Source organism: Giraffa tippelskirchi, chromosome 3 (genome assembly GCF_054371585.1).
Source record: "Giraffa tippelskirchi isolate mGirTip1 chromosome 3, T2T-mGirTip1v1.2.pri, whole genome shotgun sequence".
Taxonomy (NCBI): Eukaryota; Metazoa; Chordata; class Mammalia; order Artiodactyla; family Giraffidae; genus Giraffa; species Giraffa tippelskirchi.
Genome location: NC_137277.1, coordinates 123,354,065 through 123,373,290, shown reverse-complemented (window position 1 = coordinate 123,373,290; position 19,226 = coordinate 123,354,065). Strand labels below are relative to the sequence as shown.

Below are 19,226 nucleotides of genomic sequence, written 5' to 3'. Positions count from 1 at the left end.
AGAGATTACCAGAGTTCTCATTCCTGGTTTCAGGCAAATTGCGTCTCAGGTGTGTATTTACCTCCTGTCATTGAAAAGTTTCAGTAACATTTATTAGTCTGTTTAGCAACCTCATTGTGCATATCACTGTCCTAGAATATTTCCAGTTTTTGAGGCAAAGTCTTGTTTGCATTAGTTTATTTTTACTTAAGTAATTTTTGAGAATTTGCCTTCCGGCTGCTCATGTCATGTAGTCCAGGCTGGGGGATGTTCGGTGTTTCTTGGCACATGTGGAAATTTGGAAGCTGTGATAGTTGAGTGAGGAACAGATTGAGGGGGTTCTGGAGGCATTAATGCTTCCTGGTTTCACCTCCAACCCCTTTCCTTTTGCTGGACTACCTCAGCCCCGCTGGCCTCTTTGATGTCGTCCTGCCTCTTCTCAGCTTTTAGGTGTCACCCAGGACAACACCAGGCCATTGCATGTGCTGTTCCTTTGTCTGGAAGCCCTGTGCCTCCCCCTCGCCCTGCCCACCCTCCAGGGAGGTGCTGTCCTCCGGAAAGCCGTCCCGCCCTGAGCCACACACTCCTGCCTTGTGGTCTCCACGAGCATCATCACTGCTGAGTTTTCCATATCTGAAGCAACATCATAGGTGATAAATGTGTGTTGAATTAATGAATAAAGAACAGATAGACACAACCACAGAATGGAGTTAATTAAAATGTCAGTGACATCATGACCCTCCTATTTCCACAGTGATGTAGCCTCTCACTGGAGGGGAAGATGAGTCACCCCAGTAGCCTCAAGGCCTGGAGGGGTCTGGCCCCGCTACCCACCTGGCCTCATCTCTTAGTGCATGTTCTCTTACTCACTTCTCTCTAGCCTCCTTATTGTTTTTTAGGTGAGCCAGACACACTCCTGCTCTAGGACCTTTGCATTGATTGTTCATCTTCCGAACATTGTTCCCTTAAATTGGGTCTGTGGCTCAAATGTCGCTTCAGTGAGACTGATCCTGACCCCCTTCTCCTTTTTAAAATGCAACTCTTTTCTCCCCAACTTCTTACAACCCTTCCCTGCTTTCTTTTCCTCTATAATTGCTTTACCATGCAGCATTTATACTTAACAGACTTTTGTTAATTTTCTCTTTTCCTCTGCCGGATTCTGAGGATAGTGTTAGTAGGAGTTTTGTCTGTTTTGTTCATCTCTGAGACTACAACACTTTGAACACTATCTGGCACATAGTAGGCATTCAGAAAATACTTACTGATTTAATTAAATTGAATGATAATGTCTGTTCTGTTTTTAGTCCATGCAACAATGTAGGGAAAAATAAGGAAGGTACAAATGTACAAATCTAAGATTACACTGTATAGCACAGGGAACTATATTGAATATCCTATAGTAACCATTACAGGATATTAATAACCATAATGGAAAAGAATATGAAAAAGAATATATATATACATAACTGAATCACTTGGCTCAGTTCAGTTCAGTCACTCAGTCGTGTCCGACTCTTTGTGACTCCATGGACTGCAGCCGGCCAGGTTTCCCTGTCCATCACCAACTCCCGGAGCCTACTCAAACTCATGTCCATCATGTGGTTGATGCCATCCAACCATCTCATCCTCACCTCATTAAGACGGGATGAGAATCACTTGGCTATACAGCAGAAATTCACACAACATTGTAATTCTACAATACTTAAAAAAACAAATCTGAGAGTACAGAAGCTTCTTGAAGCTAGTGACCTCAGGTTACTCTCCCTTGTCTTCCCACAGAACTTATTCACATGGTTAGGTTTTCAAGAGTTGTTGAAGTCGTACTGATGGTTGTTGTCGTTGACATTCTAACTCAGTTTCTCCAGGGACTTGGGGCTTGAAGCTGAGTCAGAATAGTGGCTTGTAGACCAAAACTTTTGCCTGACAAAACAGGAATTCTAGAAACAAGCTAGTTTCATTTCATACAAATGACGAACATGCTGGTTTCAGCCAAGGATGCGTTGCTTCCACGTACGACTTTATTTTTAGAGGCTGACGAGCAGAGGAGCTATTTGTGATTCAGACGGCCTTTCTGGCCTTTAACTTGGATCAGGAGGGCTCTTGCCTTTTACTTCTCTGCAGACCAGTGAGTGATAGGATCAGCCTTGTAGTTCCTTCAGTCTGAGTCTCAGCCTTCAGGAATGATGTTCTTCTAAGGGGTCCATTCCCTCCTAAATTGCTTTTTGACACTTGAAAAATTTACTCTGGTGTGCCTTCTGTCAACAGTTCAGATGCTCATCCTTTTCAACTCAACTGAACGTAATAGTTTCCCCAGCCTATATCGCAGCCTCCTATCTTTCAAATAGCCTAGCATCACTACCATTTGGGGAAAAAACATCAGTTTTTGGTGAAATTTGAAGTGTCACATCACTATGTACAGTTTTTAAAATCAGATTGCCTCTTGTGTGATGTAACTTTATTTTTTGGTGAAGTTTTTTCTGTCATGTCAGTTTCATCATCATCAGAATCAGCATCAACATTGTGAATGCCATGCAGCCAATATTCTTCCCTGTTTTGTTATGAAATTTGTGAAATATTTTGAAACTAGGGGTGGGGGGAGAAATGTAAAATAGAATCCCACAGCCTGGACTCTACAGTTAACAGTTTGCTTTATTTGTTCCATGACCTGTCCATCCATATGTCTATCTTCTCCCCATCCACAATCCAACTTTGTTTTTCTTTTTTGCATAAAAGAACCCTTAACCCTTAGATATTGCAGCATGACATAATTAACTAGAGTTCAATACTGGTCACCAAATGAGTTGTGTTTATTTTTATGTATTTCATGAATTACTTTGTTTACTTACTTACTTTCTTTCTCCTCAATGAGGGGAGCTTCATCCATGCTTATGCTGTTCACTGGTATATCTTTAACTCCTAAGCTGTTGCCTGATCCATAGTAAGTGCTCAGTAAATGTGCTGAATGTTGAATGAATGAGGATATTTAGAAACTTGTGATGTTAGAATTTTAAAAGCCCAAATGACTCCCTTCTTCCCAACACTCCATGACCTAGATTTAAAAAAAATATACGCTCATTTATCTATTTAATAAATATTCATTGAACACCTATGCTATACCAGGCCTGAGCGAGGTTCTAGGATAGGGTGGTGAGCTACCTTTGATAATGATAAATCTTGAGAAAAATGGGCTTTGGTTTGGGAGCTTGTGTGCATAGAACGTGCTGCTGGAAATGGTTCGGCAGCATGGCCTCTGCTGCCTAATAATGGAGCTCTGCCTATGAAGTCAGTCACACCAGGTAACATTCATCATTAATCAACAAGCTTAATCATTCGTACATGCAAAAAATATTTTCTCAATTCCTACTATGCTCTGGGCCCCTGAAAGTCAGAGACACATAAAACATGACTCAGTCCTCAAGGAGCATATAGCCATAAGTAGAAATAGTGATGTGTGACAAGAACTCTAACTCGTCCTGATCTAAGAAGAAAGGTGCTCACCTCAGTCTTAGAGAGTCAAGGAACCCTTCACTTGAGAGGTGATGAAAGCTGAGACTTAAAGGGAAGCAGAAGTGATAGACATGCCAGATACATGCCAGCATGAAATAAGATGGGAAAACATGGTATTAAAAGCCCCAAGTAGGTTATCATGGAGCAGAGGTACCCATGGAAAGGTGACCTGAAATGATACGAATGCTGGACCCTGTTTCCCCGTGAAGGAAGTGAAGCTTTTCAGCAGAAAACTGTCATAGTCACATACTTGTTTCAAAGAATACCTTGTCAGGCAACAGAGAGCATGAACTAGAGTTAGGGGGCAGTGAGAAAGAAACGAAGGGGCAAGGCTGGAAATATGGAGACTACTTGGAAATCCACTGCAGAAATTACCAGGGTGTACTGATGTTCAATATTTGTTGATCTAGACAGTCAAAACTTGGAAAAATCCTAAGTGTGGTAGGGTGTCTTAGAATTTCTGTCAAATTGACTTGGTCTCAAGGGTTTGTTGGTGCTTGTCACTGGCAATTGTGATGCTGAGAATTGAAACTGGCTTTCAGTTCAGTCAGTTTAGTCACTCAGTCGTGTCTGATTCTTTGCGACCCCATGGACTGCAGCATGCTAGGCTTCCCTGTCCATCACCAACTCCCAGAGCTTGCTCAAACTCATGTCCCTCAATTCGGTGATGCCACCCAACCATATCATCCTCAGTTGTCCCCTCCTCCTCCTGCATTCAATCTTTCCCAGCATCAGGGTTTTTTCGAATGAGACAGTTCTTCCCATCAGGTGGCCAAAGTATTAGGGCTTCAGCATCAGTCCTTCCAGTGAATATTCAGGATTGATTTCCTTTAGGATTGACTGGTTTGATCTCCTTGCACTCCAAGGAACTCTCAAGATTCTCCTCCAGCACCACAATTCAAAAGCATCAATACTTCGGTGCTCAGCTTTCTTTATGATCCAACTCTCACATCCGTACATGACTACTGGAAAAACAACAGCTCTGACTATACGGACCTTGGTCGGCAAAGTAATGTCTCTGCTTTTTAATATGCTGTCTAGGTTGGTCATAGCTTTTCTTCCAAGAAGCAAGTGTCTTGTAATTTCATGGTTGCAGTCATGATCTGCAGTGATTTTTGAGCCCAAGAAAATTAAGTCTGTCACTCTTTTCATTGTTTCCCCATCTATTTGCCATGAAGTGATGGGACCGGATGCCATGATCATAGTTTTTTGAATGTTGAGTTTTAAGCCAGCTTTTTCACTGTCCTCTTTCACTTTCATCCAGAGGCTGTTTAGTTCCTCTTCGCTTTCTGCCTAAGGGTGGTGTCGTATGTATATCTGAGGTTATTGATATTTCTCCTGGCAACCTTCATTCTAACTTGTACTTCATTCAGCCTGGCATTTCTCATGATGTACTCTGCATATAAGTTAAATAAGCAGGGTGAAAATACTCCTTTGGTGTATTGGTGTATTTGCACCATTGGTGATGGACAGGAAAGCCTGGCATGCTGCAGTCCACCCAACACTCCAGGGTGACGTATTCCTTTCCTAATTTAGTGCCAGTCCATTGTCCCATGTCTGGTTCCAACTGTTGCTTCTTGACCTACATACAGATTTCTCAGGAGGCAGGTAAGGTAGTCTGGTATTCCTGTCTCATTAAGAATTTTCCACAGTTTGTTGTGATCCACACAGTCAAAGGCTTTAGCATAATCAATGAAGCAGAAGTAGATGTTTTTTCTGAAATTCTCTTGCTTTTTCTGTGATCCAACGGATGTTGGCAATGTGATCTTTGGTTCCTCTGCCTTTTCTAATTTCAGCTTGAACATCTGGAAGTTCTCAGTTCACATACTGTTGAAGCCTAGCTTGAAGAATTTTGAGTATTACTTTGCTAGCATGTAAAATGAGTGCAGTTGTGCAGTAGTTTGAACATTCTTTGGCATTGCCTTTCTTTGGGATTGGAATGAAAACTGACCTTTTCCAGTCCTGTGCCACTGCTGAGTTTTCCAAATTTGCTGGCATATCAAGTGCAGCACTTTCACAGCATTATCTTTTAGAATTTGAAATAGCTTAGCTGGAATTCCATCACCTCCACTAGCTTTGTTCATAGTGATTCTTCCTAAGGCCCGCTTGACTTCGCATTCCAGGATGTCTGACTCTAGATGAGTGATCACTCCATCGTGGTTATCTGGGTCATGAAGATCTTTTTTGTATAGTTCTTCTGTGTTTTCTTGCCACCTCTTCTTAATATCTTCTGCTTCTGTTAGGTCCATACCATTTCTGTCCTTTATTGTGCCCATCTTTGCATGAAATGTTCCCTTGGTGTCTCTGATTTTCTTGAAGAGATCTCTAGACTTTCCCATTCTATTGTTTTCCTCAATTTCTTTGCATTGATCACTGAGGAAGGCTTTCTTATCTCTCTTTGCTATTCTTTGGAACTCTGCATTCAGATGGATATATCTTTGCTTTTCTCCTTTGCCTTTCTCTTGTCTTCTCTTGCCAGCTATCTGTAAGTCCTCCTCAGACAACCACTTTGCCTTTTTGCATTTCTTTTTTTGGAGGGTAGTTAGAATCACTGCCTCCTATACAGTGTTTTGAACCTCTGTCCATAGTTCTTCAGGCATTCTGTCTAGCAGATCTAGTCCCTTAAATCTATTTGTCACTTCCACTGTATAATCATAAGGGATTTGATCTACGTCATACCTGAGTGGCCTAGTGGTTTTCCCTACTTTCTTCAATTTAAGTCTGAATTTGCCAGTAAGGAGTTCATGATCTGAAGCACAGTCAGCTACCCGTCTTGTTTTTGCTGACTGTATAGAGCTTCTTCATCTTCGGTTGCAAAAATATAATCAATCTGATTTTGGTATTGACCATCTGGTGATGTCCATGTGTAGAGTTGTCTCTTGTGTTGTTGGAAGAGGGTGTTTGTTATGACCAGTGTATTCTCCTGGCAAAACTCTGTTAGCCTTTGCCCTGCTTCCTTTAGTACTCCAAGGCCAAGCTTGCCTATTACTCCAGGTGTCTACTGACTTCCTACTTTTGCATTCCAGTCCCCTATAATGAAAAAGACATCTTTTTTTTTTTTTTGGTGTTAGTTCTAGAAGGTCTTGTAGGTCTTCATAGAACCATTCAACTTCAGCTTCTTTGGCATTAGTAGTTAGACCATAAACTTGGATTACTGTGATATTGAATAGTTTGCTATGGAGATGAACAGAGATCATTCTGTCATTTTTGAGAGTGCACTGAAGTACTGCATTTCAGACTCTTTTGCTGACTATGACGGCTACTCCATTTCTTCTAAGGGATTCTTGCCCACAGTAGTAGATGTAATGATCCTCTGAATTAAATTTGCCCATTCTGGTCCATTTTAGTTCACTGAATACTAAAATGTCGATGTTCACTCTTGCCATCTTCTGTTTGACCACTTCCAATTTGCCTTGATACATGGACCTAACATTCCAGGTTCCTATGCAATATTGTTCTTTACAGCATTGGACTTTGCTTCTATCACCGGTCACATCCACAGCTGGGCATTGTTTTTGCTTTGGCTCAGCAGCTTCGTTCTTTCTGGAGCTATTTCTCCACTCTTCTTTGGTAGCATATTGGGCAACTGCCAACCTGGGGAGTTCATCTTTCAGTGTCTTATCTTTTTGCCTTTTCATACTGTTCATGGGGTTCTCAAGGCAAGAATACTGAAGTGGTTTTCCATTCCCTTCTCCAGTGGACCACATTTTGTCAGAACTCTCCACTGTGACTCATCCAACTTGGGTGGCCCTACATGGCATGACTCATAGTTTCATTGATTTAGACAAGGCTGTGATCCATGTGATCAGTTTGATTAGTTTTCTCCGATTGTGGTTTTCATTCTATCTGCCCTCTGATGGATGAGGATAAAGGCTTGTGGAAGCTTCCTGATGGGAAGAAACTGGCTTTAGGCAGAGCTGGATTCAAGCTTGGAGGATCTCTTCAGTCTCTACCTATCTCGCCTTAGCATTTCTCTGTCTTGGCGTCATTCTCATGCAGGCTGTCCTCTCACGGACACAGAGATGGCATTTGCGGCTCAGGATGTCCGCCCCACCAGCTCAGTGACTGTAGCAGAAAGATGTTGACCCCAAAAGTAGCTGCCACTCATCATGGAGCAACTGTGATGGATGGAACTTGGATTATAAACCGATCTTTCAACTGAGCCATGGTCAGGTAGAGTCCTCTCAATCAAGTGCCCATCCTTGGAGGCATGGGGAGCTGGAGAGACAAGGGATCAGGACTGGCAATAGTTCAGGCTATCTGATTGGAACAGAATTGCACGGCTGTTTGGGAAGGGCAGTTAGTTCCACAAAGCGATGCTGGCAGACCAGAACTAGGGGCATTCCATCTAATGGGGAGAATTCAGGCACTGAAGCACTGTGCTGCTTTAACAAGCTGTGATGAGCTGTGGTTCTTACCCCTAGAAGGATACCCATGCCACATTGTGTAAGTGAAAAGAGAAATTCACAAAAGAATAGGTACGGTAAGATCCAATTTTGGTTTGAGGATTAAAAAGGCTCCATGAGTCTAGTAAAAAAGGAGCCTAATAGTAGTTATTTCTAGGTGGTAAAATTGATGGGTGACATCTTTCTTTCCTTCTATCATTCTCTATTGTCTGAGAAAAGTCATACACTGAGAATATGTTTCTATTTAAAGAAAAGAAAAACTTATCTATTGAAGTTTTGACAGGACTTGATGAGGTCATAAATAGGTAGGTGAAGAGGAGAGAAGGAGATGATGGGTTTTCAGAAGCTGACATCCCCTGGACTTGGTGATTGACTGGCTCTGGGGCTGCAGAGGGAAGCCAGCTGGCCCTGCGATTTCTGCCCTTGGTGACCAGGTGGCATGGAGGTCCCCAAAGCTGCAGGGCCAGCTGCAGTTGGAGGCAGGCAGACATCTGTTAGAATGAATTTTGTACTTCTTAGAGATGTTTAGAACTGACTGTTTGAAAAATCAGACCTGGGAGAATTTATGCCATTGAAAGTAGGCTCAGTTTGACTTAATAAAAATTGTGAATTACATTTCCAAAGAGGCCATTATAACTGCCTGGTGAATATGGTGTATCCCTCTTTTATTAAGTATTTGGTAAGCTTCATGAGGGCAGAAACTCTTCTTTATGTTGTAATTCCTCAATACCTAGCACATAAAATTCGTTCGCAGAAAAAGTCCTCTAAAATGTGCGTCAAGTCAGGAAGATCCCCTGGAGAAGGGAATGGCAACCCACTCCAGTATTCTTGCCTGGAGAATCCCATGGACAGAGGAACCTTGTGGGCTACAATCCATGGGGTCATAAAGAGTTGGACATGACCAAGTGACTGACACTTTCACTTTTCAAACTAACAGTAATTCTTTAAAAAAAATCATTGCGGGAGTCACCTCAGAAACAATGTCCCTTCCAGTTGCTGCATATAGAAAACATCAGCTTGGTTCCATATACATATAACATAAGTTGCTCAAGAAACTGAGGAAAGACTCCATATTATTGTTGTTCAGTTGCTAAGTCACATCTGACTCTTTGTAACCCCATGGAGTGCAGCATACCAGGCTTCCCTGTCCTTTGCTTTCTCCCAGAATTTGCTCAAGCTCATGTCCATTGAGTCAGTGATGCCATCCAACCATCTTATCCTCTGTCACTCCCTTCTCCTCCTGCCCTCAATCTTTCCCAGCATCAGGGTCTTTTCTAGGGAATCAGGTCTTTGCAACAGGTAGCCAAAGTATTGGAGTTTCAGCTTCAGCATCAGTCCTTCCAATGAATATTCAGGACTGATTTCCTTTAGGATGGACTGGTTTGATCTCCTTGCTGTCCAAGGGACTCTCAAAAGTCTTCTCCAGCACCACAATTAGAAAGCATCAATTCTGAAGACTCCATATATATATATTTATACTTTATTGTTCTTTCATGTATATCCTGGTCTGCCTTATAAGATTATTTTTCTGTAAAGCATGTTTACCATTATGGTTCACAGAGTCCGGAAAATAAGATACTTGGCGTCTGAAGCTGTGTATTAAAGTGCTTTAAGGAGGTTGGATTCTGGGAACAGCTGGTTTGACTCTGAATCCCAGTGTTGCCATTTCCTGGTGTGTCAACTTGGATAGTTTAAGTGATTCTTTCTCTGTTTTCTCATCTGTACAAACATGTTATAAGGTTTTTGTGAAGATATAGTGAAATGATCACTATAAAGCGCTCAGATTGTCAGCTATTTTTTCTTAATCTCATTTGTTTACTTCCTGGGATGGAGTGATTTCCAAAAGTACAGGATTTCCTGTGTCTCATTTATGATGGGATTTCTTTGGTTTACCTTGAAATGTAAATACCCTCCCTTTGAAGCCCTCCCAACACAGCTGAAGTTTGTGTTCCCTTCTGAAGGCAAAGCAAAAAACAAAGCTTGGCCTAAGGGTAGATCTCCACAGAAAGGTCCTTGCAGATCCACCAGCCTGCACTTGTGGCTTGTGGTTTACTATACTCAGCTTCAGGAAGGAGGCTTGTGTCAGATGTGGGCTCTTGAAGGGCTTGTCACCAGACAGACACCCAGCTCCTTGGCGCCAGGCATACCTGCTCTGTGGTTACTTCCAAGTCCCCTGCCAGACAAATCTCAGGTGAGCATCTGCTCCTGTTGCAGACTGTCAGTGTCCCGGGACAGGCCCAGTGTGGCCTGCCTGGAAAGAGACATGGCCTATCTGCCCGGTGCTCGTGAAATGTGGCAGTGTGTTTGTAAGTGCTACCGTATTTATCCTTAAGTCTCACCTGCGGTGCTTAAATGGCTCCTGCAGGTTGTCAGTCCCCAAGTTTATACCTGGGGACAAGAGAAGAGTTGAAGTAACGTGTGTGGATGAAAACTTAAGAGGAGAGCTTGTATGTATAATTCTTTCTTCATATAGTGTCCAAGTTTGTTTAGTACCAAATGACCAGTCTGCTGCTGCTAAGACTGCTAAGTTGCTTCAGTCGTGTCCGACTCTGCGTGACCCCATAGACGGCAGCCCAACAGGCTCCCCCGTAAAATGGTAAAAGCCCACCATTCCCCACAAGTTTTTTTGAGTAGATTATTTACTTCCCCTCCTTTTTATTGTTCAAACTGGGGGGGATTTTTGACACAGAAATGTAAACAGATGACTTTTTTTTTCTTCCTGGGCCTTGATGATCATTTTCTTTTCGAAAGCACCTTAGTACATGATCTATTTTTCTAACCTGTTAAGTGTTTTAGATGCTAGATTATTTCATTTTTTAAAATGGGCCTACCTAGAAACTAGATAATGGAACTGCAGAAACAAATATCTAAAGCATGGAGCTTTAGTCACCACATAAATTTTCTGAAGACAAAACCACAATTTCAAAGTTTAAACCATCAGATTCTATTTTAGAATTTCTGCAATGGATCAAAAGTTTTAGAAAGAGATTTTTTTTAAAACTGCCTTATCAACATTTCAAATGCACACAGGCTCTCTGCCCCTCCCCTAGACCCCGTTAAACCCCCTTCTCGCCAGCTCTTCCAAAAGGGGGAGAAATAAAAAAGCGACCATTGCCTCTTGTTGGCAGTAGAATTTATTCAGTAATTTACTTTCCAGCCAACTGCAGCCATTGCCATTGCCTCTGGGCACTTGTTCAAAAACGCAGAAATGAAATAACAGATTGGCCAGACCGCACACAACTCCCCAGTCACAACCCTATTATCTCCTCGTTCTGTCACCCCCATTAAGCAGCAGCCTGGGAGACAGGATGGTGATCACAAGTATTTATGCAGCTCGTTCACGTCCATGGCTCAGGGCTCTCTGCCCAGCTCCCTCGTTCATCTTCTTGCGGGTGCCTGAGGGGGACCCGGGCCTTCAGATCCCTGGAGCATCTTAAAGGGCTTCTGTGCCCTCTTCCTGCCTGGGAGACTCCTGAGAAAACCAAAACAAGACACGGGAACCAACCTCCTCCTCTGGTTGTGGGTTGTCAGCCACCCACCTGTGAATGAATAGGATGGGAGTGTCGCTGTGTAGATTTATTAAGTATTCAGTCTCTCTCCATTTAAATTATTTTTAGTTCTTTTCAGGTCAAAGTCAAGCCAAGCAGTTGCTTTTCCTGTGGTGGGGCCTCTGCGGGGTTGTCATCTTCTGCAGAGTTCTCTGGCCAGATGTTTGGAGAGGAGAGAAGGGTCTCTGTTTCCTTGAGACTCTTTTCTGATGGTTGCCTTCTGGTGAAATTCCTTTTTAAAATCATGGACATGAGAGAGAAATGTTTGCGGAGGGTGTGGGCTTGCTTTCTCCCTTGGTCAAGTGTTAAAACAGAGAAGTTTTAGGGACTTCTCTAGCAGTCCAGTGGTTAAGACTCTGCACTTCCAATGCAGGGGTTTGATACCTGGTTGGGGAACTAAGATGATCCCACATGCGGTGTGGCCCAGAAAAGAAAAGAATGAATAAATGAGAAAAAAAAATAGAGAAGTTTTAGAACTCAAATAATGAATGATCCAGAGGAGCATGCCTTTTCTCTTCCAGAGTTGTCTGTCTAGGAGACTAGATGTGGTTTCTTAGGTTGGTTGGCTTTTCGGAAGTGGTTCACATCCCAGTGAGCTTCACCTTTTATTCTGTCATCGTTCCATCCATCCATTCAGAATTACATCTTTCATTAGTGAATGATTCTTAGAGGCGGTGCAGAGTGGGGGTGATGTTGCCTGGTTCACTGGATGGTGAGCGCAGCTGGAGTCAGAAGAGAGCATGCAGAGTCTGCTGACCCTGTTGGGGATCGTGGACTCAGCCCTGCTCCCTCCAGATTTCCAGCCACTAGTTGGTATAACCTGGATGAGGGCATTTCTGTCGGGAGCCAGTGTCTTTGTGCTGAGGAAACAGGTTGGAGGGGAGGACACAACTGAATGGTTTTTGAACAGATGGACTTTCCACTGAGAAAAGCAGGGTTGGGCTTGGGTTAATCCATCCTGGAGAGAATCAGTTCTCCGTAAAGGTAGAGTTGGGGCTGGGTGGGAGCAGGGCGCCCCCTTGAACCCCCTCCCAGGTAAAGAAAGAACGAGATGACATGAAAACATTTAATTATGCTCGCGACAGCTTGAGTGAAATTGGTAATGGTTGGTGTTTGTTCCTGCTGATTGAATTTTAACTGCCATGTCCCGTCCTCTCCACACCAGCTCACACTCCAGACAACAGCTTCCTGGGCTTTGTGGTCGAGCAGCACTTGAACTCCAGCGACATCCACCACATCAATGAAATCAAGAGGCAGAACCAGTCACTCGTGTACGGCAAAGTGGACAGCTTCTGGAAAGTGAGTCAGCCTGTGTGCGTGCCTCTCGCTCTCAAAAGAAACTTGCCGTGTAATTTAATTCAGCTTTGATCCAGGGAGTAATCAAGCCAAGTGCCCACAGCTTAACAGGGTCTGCTTAGAAATAAACAAGAACATGCGGGGATTTGGGCCAATGGGTGTTTGGGTGTCTGATCAAAGCTGTACCTGCTCATCTGTACAGTGGCTGCCCCTCAGGGCCCCTCATCCTTTGCATATTGAAAGTGACACGTGTCATCTCCTCTCCCATCCTGGGCTTGCTCCCGGAAGCCTGGGCCCCTCAGAGGCTGCATGCGTTTCTGGAGCAATGCATTGCACAGGGAGACCCTTTGCCAAGTGACTCATTTCCTGTGCCTTCTGTGAAATGGTTCGTAAGGGGAGGCATCTCCCTTTGCCTGGGGAGGGCGATGGCCCTCACATCCTCTTGGCTTTGGTCACTAGTGTGGTCAGTACTCAACTAACCAGGGAAGGGAGATGCCTGCCTGGGCTGACGGCAGACAGTTTACTTGAGGACATCTTGGTTGAAGCAGCATTCTTGGCCACAGGCTGAGCCAAGTTTTCCAAGAACATTGGATTGTTGGGCCCTGGGGGGCCCCTTGGTTCTCCTGGGTGATTTCCAGGCCCCGTCTGAAAAAGATATGATAGAAAAGGAACTGGATTGAGGGTGTAACCTGTCCACATGGCATGCAAATCCTCTTATAAGGAAAGTCTGCCTTAGGATGCAGATGTTGCGAGCTTTTTGGAAGATATGTTTGTACAAGACAGAACAGTCTCCAGGACTTGGAAACTATGCGTCTTCCTAAACATAAAAGTTACTCACTTTCTGGAATGATCAGGGACTGTGGTCTCCTGGTCCATGTCTCCCTTACTCAGGAAGTTGGAAGTCTGACCGCTGAGGGAGCACACATGGTGTACACGCAGAAGATTCCTTTGCTCTCAGTTATCTGACCTCGTGTTCAGAAAAGGGAAAGCACTACCACCCCCTCTTCAGTTCTAAGTGCTAACTATGTGGAAGGGACAGCACGTCAGCCTATTTCCAGGGAAGCTAATTTATTTTCAGATAATTGCCTTTGCTGTGAACAGCTAGAATCCTGTTTCGGTTTAGAACAGTGGTTCTCCAGTGGGGACATTGGGCAATGTCTAGGGACAATTTTGGTTGTCATGACAGAGGGTAGGGACCCCTGGCATCTACTGGGTAGAGGTGAGGGATGCTGCTGAACCACCCAACAGTGCACGGAACAGCCCCACAGCAAAGAATTACCTGGCACAAAATGTCAGTATTGCCGAAGTTGAGAAACTTGGGCTGGTTAACAAGATTTATTTCCTAATATATTATTCCATGTGTTCTCCTCTCAAGTAAAATAAAATCAGCTGAGATTATAAATGGTTACTTAAGATGTTCCCCTGAATGTATACATCTTTGTTTTCTTTGTGTCAAAATCAGCCCCATGTGAATGGAGCATTTTTCAGCTGCCATTCAGGTGAGCTTCTGTTTAAAAGTGCACATTGGATATTGTCATTCTCTGCTTCATTGTAAAATAAGTGGATCGTAGTATTGGTTTTAAGACTTTCAATGCTGGTTTTAGTAAGACTTGAGCTCTTTAAAAAAAAAAAAAAAAAAACAAACAGTAACTCCCTTCTCCCTCCTGTACCTGCTCAAAAAAAAACGTAGTTTGTATGTCCACGTGGACTTGAAACTACATTGATTTTGGACCCAAGTGCAGCTTCCTCCTAAGTGCTTCTGGCAGCTTTTTCAGTTTCAAAAGGGTCTTCCCAGCTGACTCAATGGTAAAAAAAATAAATAAATAAAATACACCTGCCAATGCAGGAGACGCAGGAGACATGGGTTCAATCTCTGGGTGGGAAGATGCTCTGGAGAAAAGCATGGCAGCCCACTCCAGTATTCATGCCTGGAGAATCCCATGGACAGAGGAGCCTGGCGAGCTATAATCCATGGGGTCGCAAAGAGTCAAACATGACTGAGCGATCTAGCCCTAGAAAAACAAAACAGTAAATTGGTTCTGAAAGCTTTTCAGCCACCTTTCTTGGACAAAGTCATACTGCCACTAAAAGGATGATTTCCGTGATGCCAATCAGAATCCTAAACTACTAACCATGTTGGCCCAAGAGATTTGGGATGTGATTTGGAAATCCCTCCAAAAGTCCACAGGTTACCTGACCTCCCACGTGCTGGAAGTATTACAAAACATGGAGTAGCAGTGTGTCTACTTTAGAATTTGAGTGCCAAAAAATCTGGGATATTGTTTCCATTTTAATGCATTATAACTACCCAACATTCTTTGATGCGAAAGGCCCCAAAAGATGAAAAATACCCTAAAGTTTTCACATAAATTCAGGACATCCTCTCAGGCTTTTGAACACAGCACAGTATGAGAACTTAGCTTCCTCTTTGAAATCTTCCCCATCCTGTAGTCCTTAGTGGATGTTCATAGAAATCAGACACACCCTTTAAGTGCAGTGTTATTACAGTCACATTTCCAGAGTCATGTTCAACACTGACTTGAGCAGGAAGGTTGGTGAATTTTTTTCCCATCCCTTGTCCCTTTCTCTCCTCCCACCCAGCATTGCTGGGAAGGGAAGTGACGCCATCAATCCTGGGGGGTTTGGGACTGCAGTGAGTGCTTGTGGGCAGGAACAGATTTGGACCCAATGACTCAGGAGGTCCTTGCTCAACCTGAGATTCTAGACCCACTGAAACTCTGAAGATAGCTGCGAGGCTATTACTCCTACTCCACATACTCCCCACCTGCTGAGGCACATGATTAGGGAATGCCACCCCATGACCCTTCCACCCTGGGCTGATTGATCCAGGGGGTTGTCCTCTGACCCAAGGCAGCCCCAAAGCTCTTCGGTGATTGGCTGCCCTGACTCTGGCTCAGAAAGCCACACCGGATCGATGGGATTCTTCACTTGACATTGGAAATTAGAGGGGCAGTGAGCCATGGAGACAGAAATTGAAAGAATGTGTCCAGTGTTGTGATGAGGCCATGGCAGAAGCCTTCCAGGAGGCCAGCAAGAAGGAAGCAGGACCAATTTAGAAAGGGAGAGGGTGCTGTCGAGAGGATGACTGGGCAGAACCACAGGGAGGAGGGGTCCCACTGTGAGAGCCGCGGGGTGCCTTGGCAGGGGGCCAGGTAGGAAGGCAGACAGGCAGAAACCACCCATGCAGCCTGGAGGCAAAGAAAGAGAAAGTAGCTGCTGGAGCTCCTGGAAGCTTTCTTTGTGTGTGTGTATGCTTGAGCGTGTGCAGTTTAAAGTTTTATTTATTTGTTTATTGGTTGTGCTGGGTCTTTGTAGCTGTATGCGGGCATTTCTCTGGTTGTGGCAAACAGCGGCTGCTCTCTGGTTGCGGTGCACGAACTTCTCATTGTAGTGGCTTCTCTTAGTGCAGAGCACAGGCTGTAGGTGCAATGATTCAGTAGTTGCGGCTCTTGGGCTTTAGAGTGCAGGCTCAGTAGTTGTGGAACATGGGCTTAATTGCCCCTCGGCAAGTGGAATCTTCCTTGACCAGGGATCGAACCCGTGTCCCCAGCATTGACAGGCAGATTCTTAGCTACTGGACCACCAAGGAAGTCCTGGAAGCTTTCTTTTTATGGATCATACATCTCTATCTTATTGTGTTCCCTTGTAGTATTCTGGGTTGTTTCTGTTCCTTATTGTTATGTGAAGGATATCTTCTAAGATGTCTTCTCTACCTTCCAATGCCTGTCAAGAAATACAGTCTGTTAAAAATACAGGCAAAGGAGGAGTGGACTAACTCTTCAGCTCTTCCCTGATTTATGGTGGAGTTACCCTTTGGTCTTCTCCTGATGTTATAATACATAGTGGAGAGGTGACTGGGAGAGAGAGGACCTTGCTATCTTGAGTCCAGAATCCCAAAGACGCCTACTTAGCATCATTACTCAAGACCCCCCATAGCATCAAATGAGATTGCAAAAGCCTGATCCCAAGTACAAACCTCTTTCTTAGCCCAAGAACCCACAGTTTTAGATTGTCCTCATCTACCTATGGGGCAGTCTGGTCATTGTCGTCAGCTAATACTTGTGCCTAGAAAGTTAGAAGTCTGTGTTGTGTGTCTTAATTCAGAGTCCTCCAGCTTCCTGTTACCTTAAGTCATCAGGGAGAAAAAAATAAGGTAGTTTCATAAAAGTAAGAGATTTTGAAAATTGTAGAAATTAAGGCATTGAAACTTGCTTAACTGAATTTTTCATTTTCATGTTTCTTAAAAATTCATCCTGAGCACAACTGCATCTGTTGATCTACATCAATTTTTCTATTGATGGTAGGTCAACATGTTACATACCATGATATTCGTATTACTTCTTGATACACATTTGCTGCTGAAGTAAATGTCTTGAAGAATGTGCTTTGAGCCCCTCTGAGAAATAAGCATAGCCTCTGAACAACAAGCTGGAGTTCAGACATAAGCCTGCAGTTCACCAGTGTGGGAAGTAATTAACTTCTGCGAGCCTTAGGTGCGTGACCCGGGAAATGGGAGCAGTAGCAAGTGCCGTGTAGGGCAGGGCTTCACAGCCTTCAGAGTGCAAGGGAACCACATGAGATCTTGTAGAACATGCTCACTCTGATTCAGACCTTCTCGGGCAGGGCCGAGATCCTGCATTTCACACAAGCACCCAGGTGATACACAGGTGAGGTTGATCAAAGCACAAGGCCTTGGAATGTTTGGGGTTGTGGAGAGTGCTTGGCCCTGAGTAGCTGGCCCATCAGTGAATAAATAATTCCTTTTTCCTCTTTACTTTGGCCTTCCTGCTCCCCCTGTCAGGCTGCCAGCTCTCATGTTACTTTTTACCCATGCTAGTTATTCATTCCACTACTCCCCGCCCCCGCCCCCAGTGTTACTTCCCAGTAAGCACATTTGCAAAGTGTTGCTCCTGCCAGTCTCTAGCACCTGACCCCTTCGAGTGGGGCAAGCCCATGGTCAACAGTGGACTCTCCGAGGAGGTAGAAAGCCCAATACCTGCCTAGTCATCTGTCATCCTGGTATGTACAGTTGGTACCTGCCAGGTAGTAGGGCATAGTGGTCAAGAACACTGATGCGGAGCCAGACAGCGGGGTTCAAATCCTGCCTTTGCACCCCAAGGCAAGTTGCTTAACTTGACTCGGCCTCATTTTTCATGGGAATGATGACAGTGGGGTTTCTTCAGTGATTAAATGCGGTAATGTATGTAAAGTGCTTAGAAAAGGGCTGGCACAGTGTAAGTCTAAATGTTTGCTATTATTAGCATAATTATTGGGATCAGATCGGAAACATAATGAGAACTGATGGAAATGTGAGGTCGTGGAGGAGCTGGGGTTCAGGGTAGGACTTGTAAGGCACTGCATTTACAAACCTGCTCTCAGATATTCAGATTCCAGTTTTTAAACTCTGTTGGCAAACTCTGGCCCTTGAGCCAATTCTGTTTTTGTAAATAAAATTTTACTGGAGCATAGCTCGTTGTGGTTGGAAGTCGGCCCTTCCAGCACAGGGGACACAGGTTTGATCTCTGCTCAGGAAGCTAGGATCCCACATTCCTTGTGATGTGCCAAGAAAAAAGAGAGAGAAATTAAAAAAAAAAAAAAAAATAGAAATTGTGATTCCCATATGGAAAATGAATATGAAAAAGAATATGAAAAAGAAAAAATATATAGGTATAATTGAATCATTTTCTATACACAAAAACTAACAAGATTCTATAAACCAACTATTTAAAAAAAAAAAAAAAAAGACCATAGCTGCACCTTCCCATTGTCTATGGCTGCTTAAAGTGGCAGAGTGGTATAGTTGCGATAGACACTGTATGACCATCAAAGCCTAAAATGTTTATTGTCTGGCCCTTTATAGAAAAGTTAGCTGACCTCTGAACTACACCATGTCCTTTGTAAACTGAGTCTGTCTTGAAGGACACATTTGGGCAACAGTCCTGGCATGGATCTCATCAGGTCTTTTTAGCTGTTTGAGGATTCTTGGTTATGTTCTGTGTCATTAAGTCTGATGGATAAGCAATCCGTGGAAAATGAAGTGTGATTTTACTAAGATCTGTGTTACTGTAAAGACGGAGGCCCCAGCCCTGGGCTTGACATCTCTTGATAGTAGGCAGTGAGCAGAGGCTACCACTTATTCAATAGCTAACACGATAATAAATGAAAGTTAAAGTCACTCAGTCATGTCCAACTCTTTGAGACCCCATGGACTATACAGTCCATGGAATTCTCCAGGCCAGAATACTGGAGTGGGTAGCCTTTCCCTTCTCTAGGGGATCTTTCCAACCCAGGGATCGGACCCAGGTCTCCCTCATTGCAGGCAAATTCTTTACCAGCTGAGCCACAAGGGAAGCCCCAACGCTATACTGAAAGAGGGCCTAATATTAGTGCAGGGTTTACACTTCTCTGGGCCTTTCACAGCTATTATTTAGAGAGTGCATGGTGACTCCATCTGAGAGGTATCAGCTGT

At 43.8% G+C, this 19,226-nt stretch overlaps 1 protein-coding gene across 7 annotated transcripts in view; it reads left to right on the top strand.

Annotated features, from left to right (window-relative positions):
• The window catches only part of MGAT5 (alpha-1,6-mannosylglycoprotein 6-beta-N-acetylglucosaminyltransferase), a 386,067-nt gene that overhangs the window by 269,175 nt on the left and 97,666 nt on the right, over positions 1–19,226 (top strand). For all 7 annotated transcript variants that reach the window (XM_081579245.1, XM_081579247.1, XM_081579244.1 and 4 more), the window contains one exon: positions 12,606–12,739. In XM_081579245.1, the coding sequence (XP_081435371.1) occupies positions 12,606–12,739 (134 nt within the window). The remainder of the gene's footprint in view (positions 1–12,605; positions 12,740–19,226) is intronic.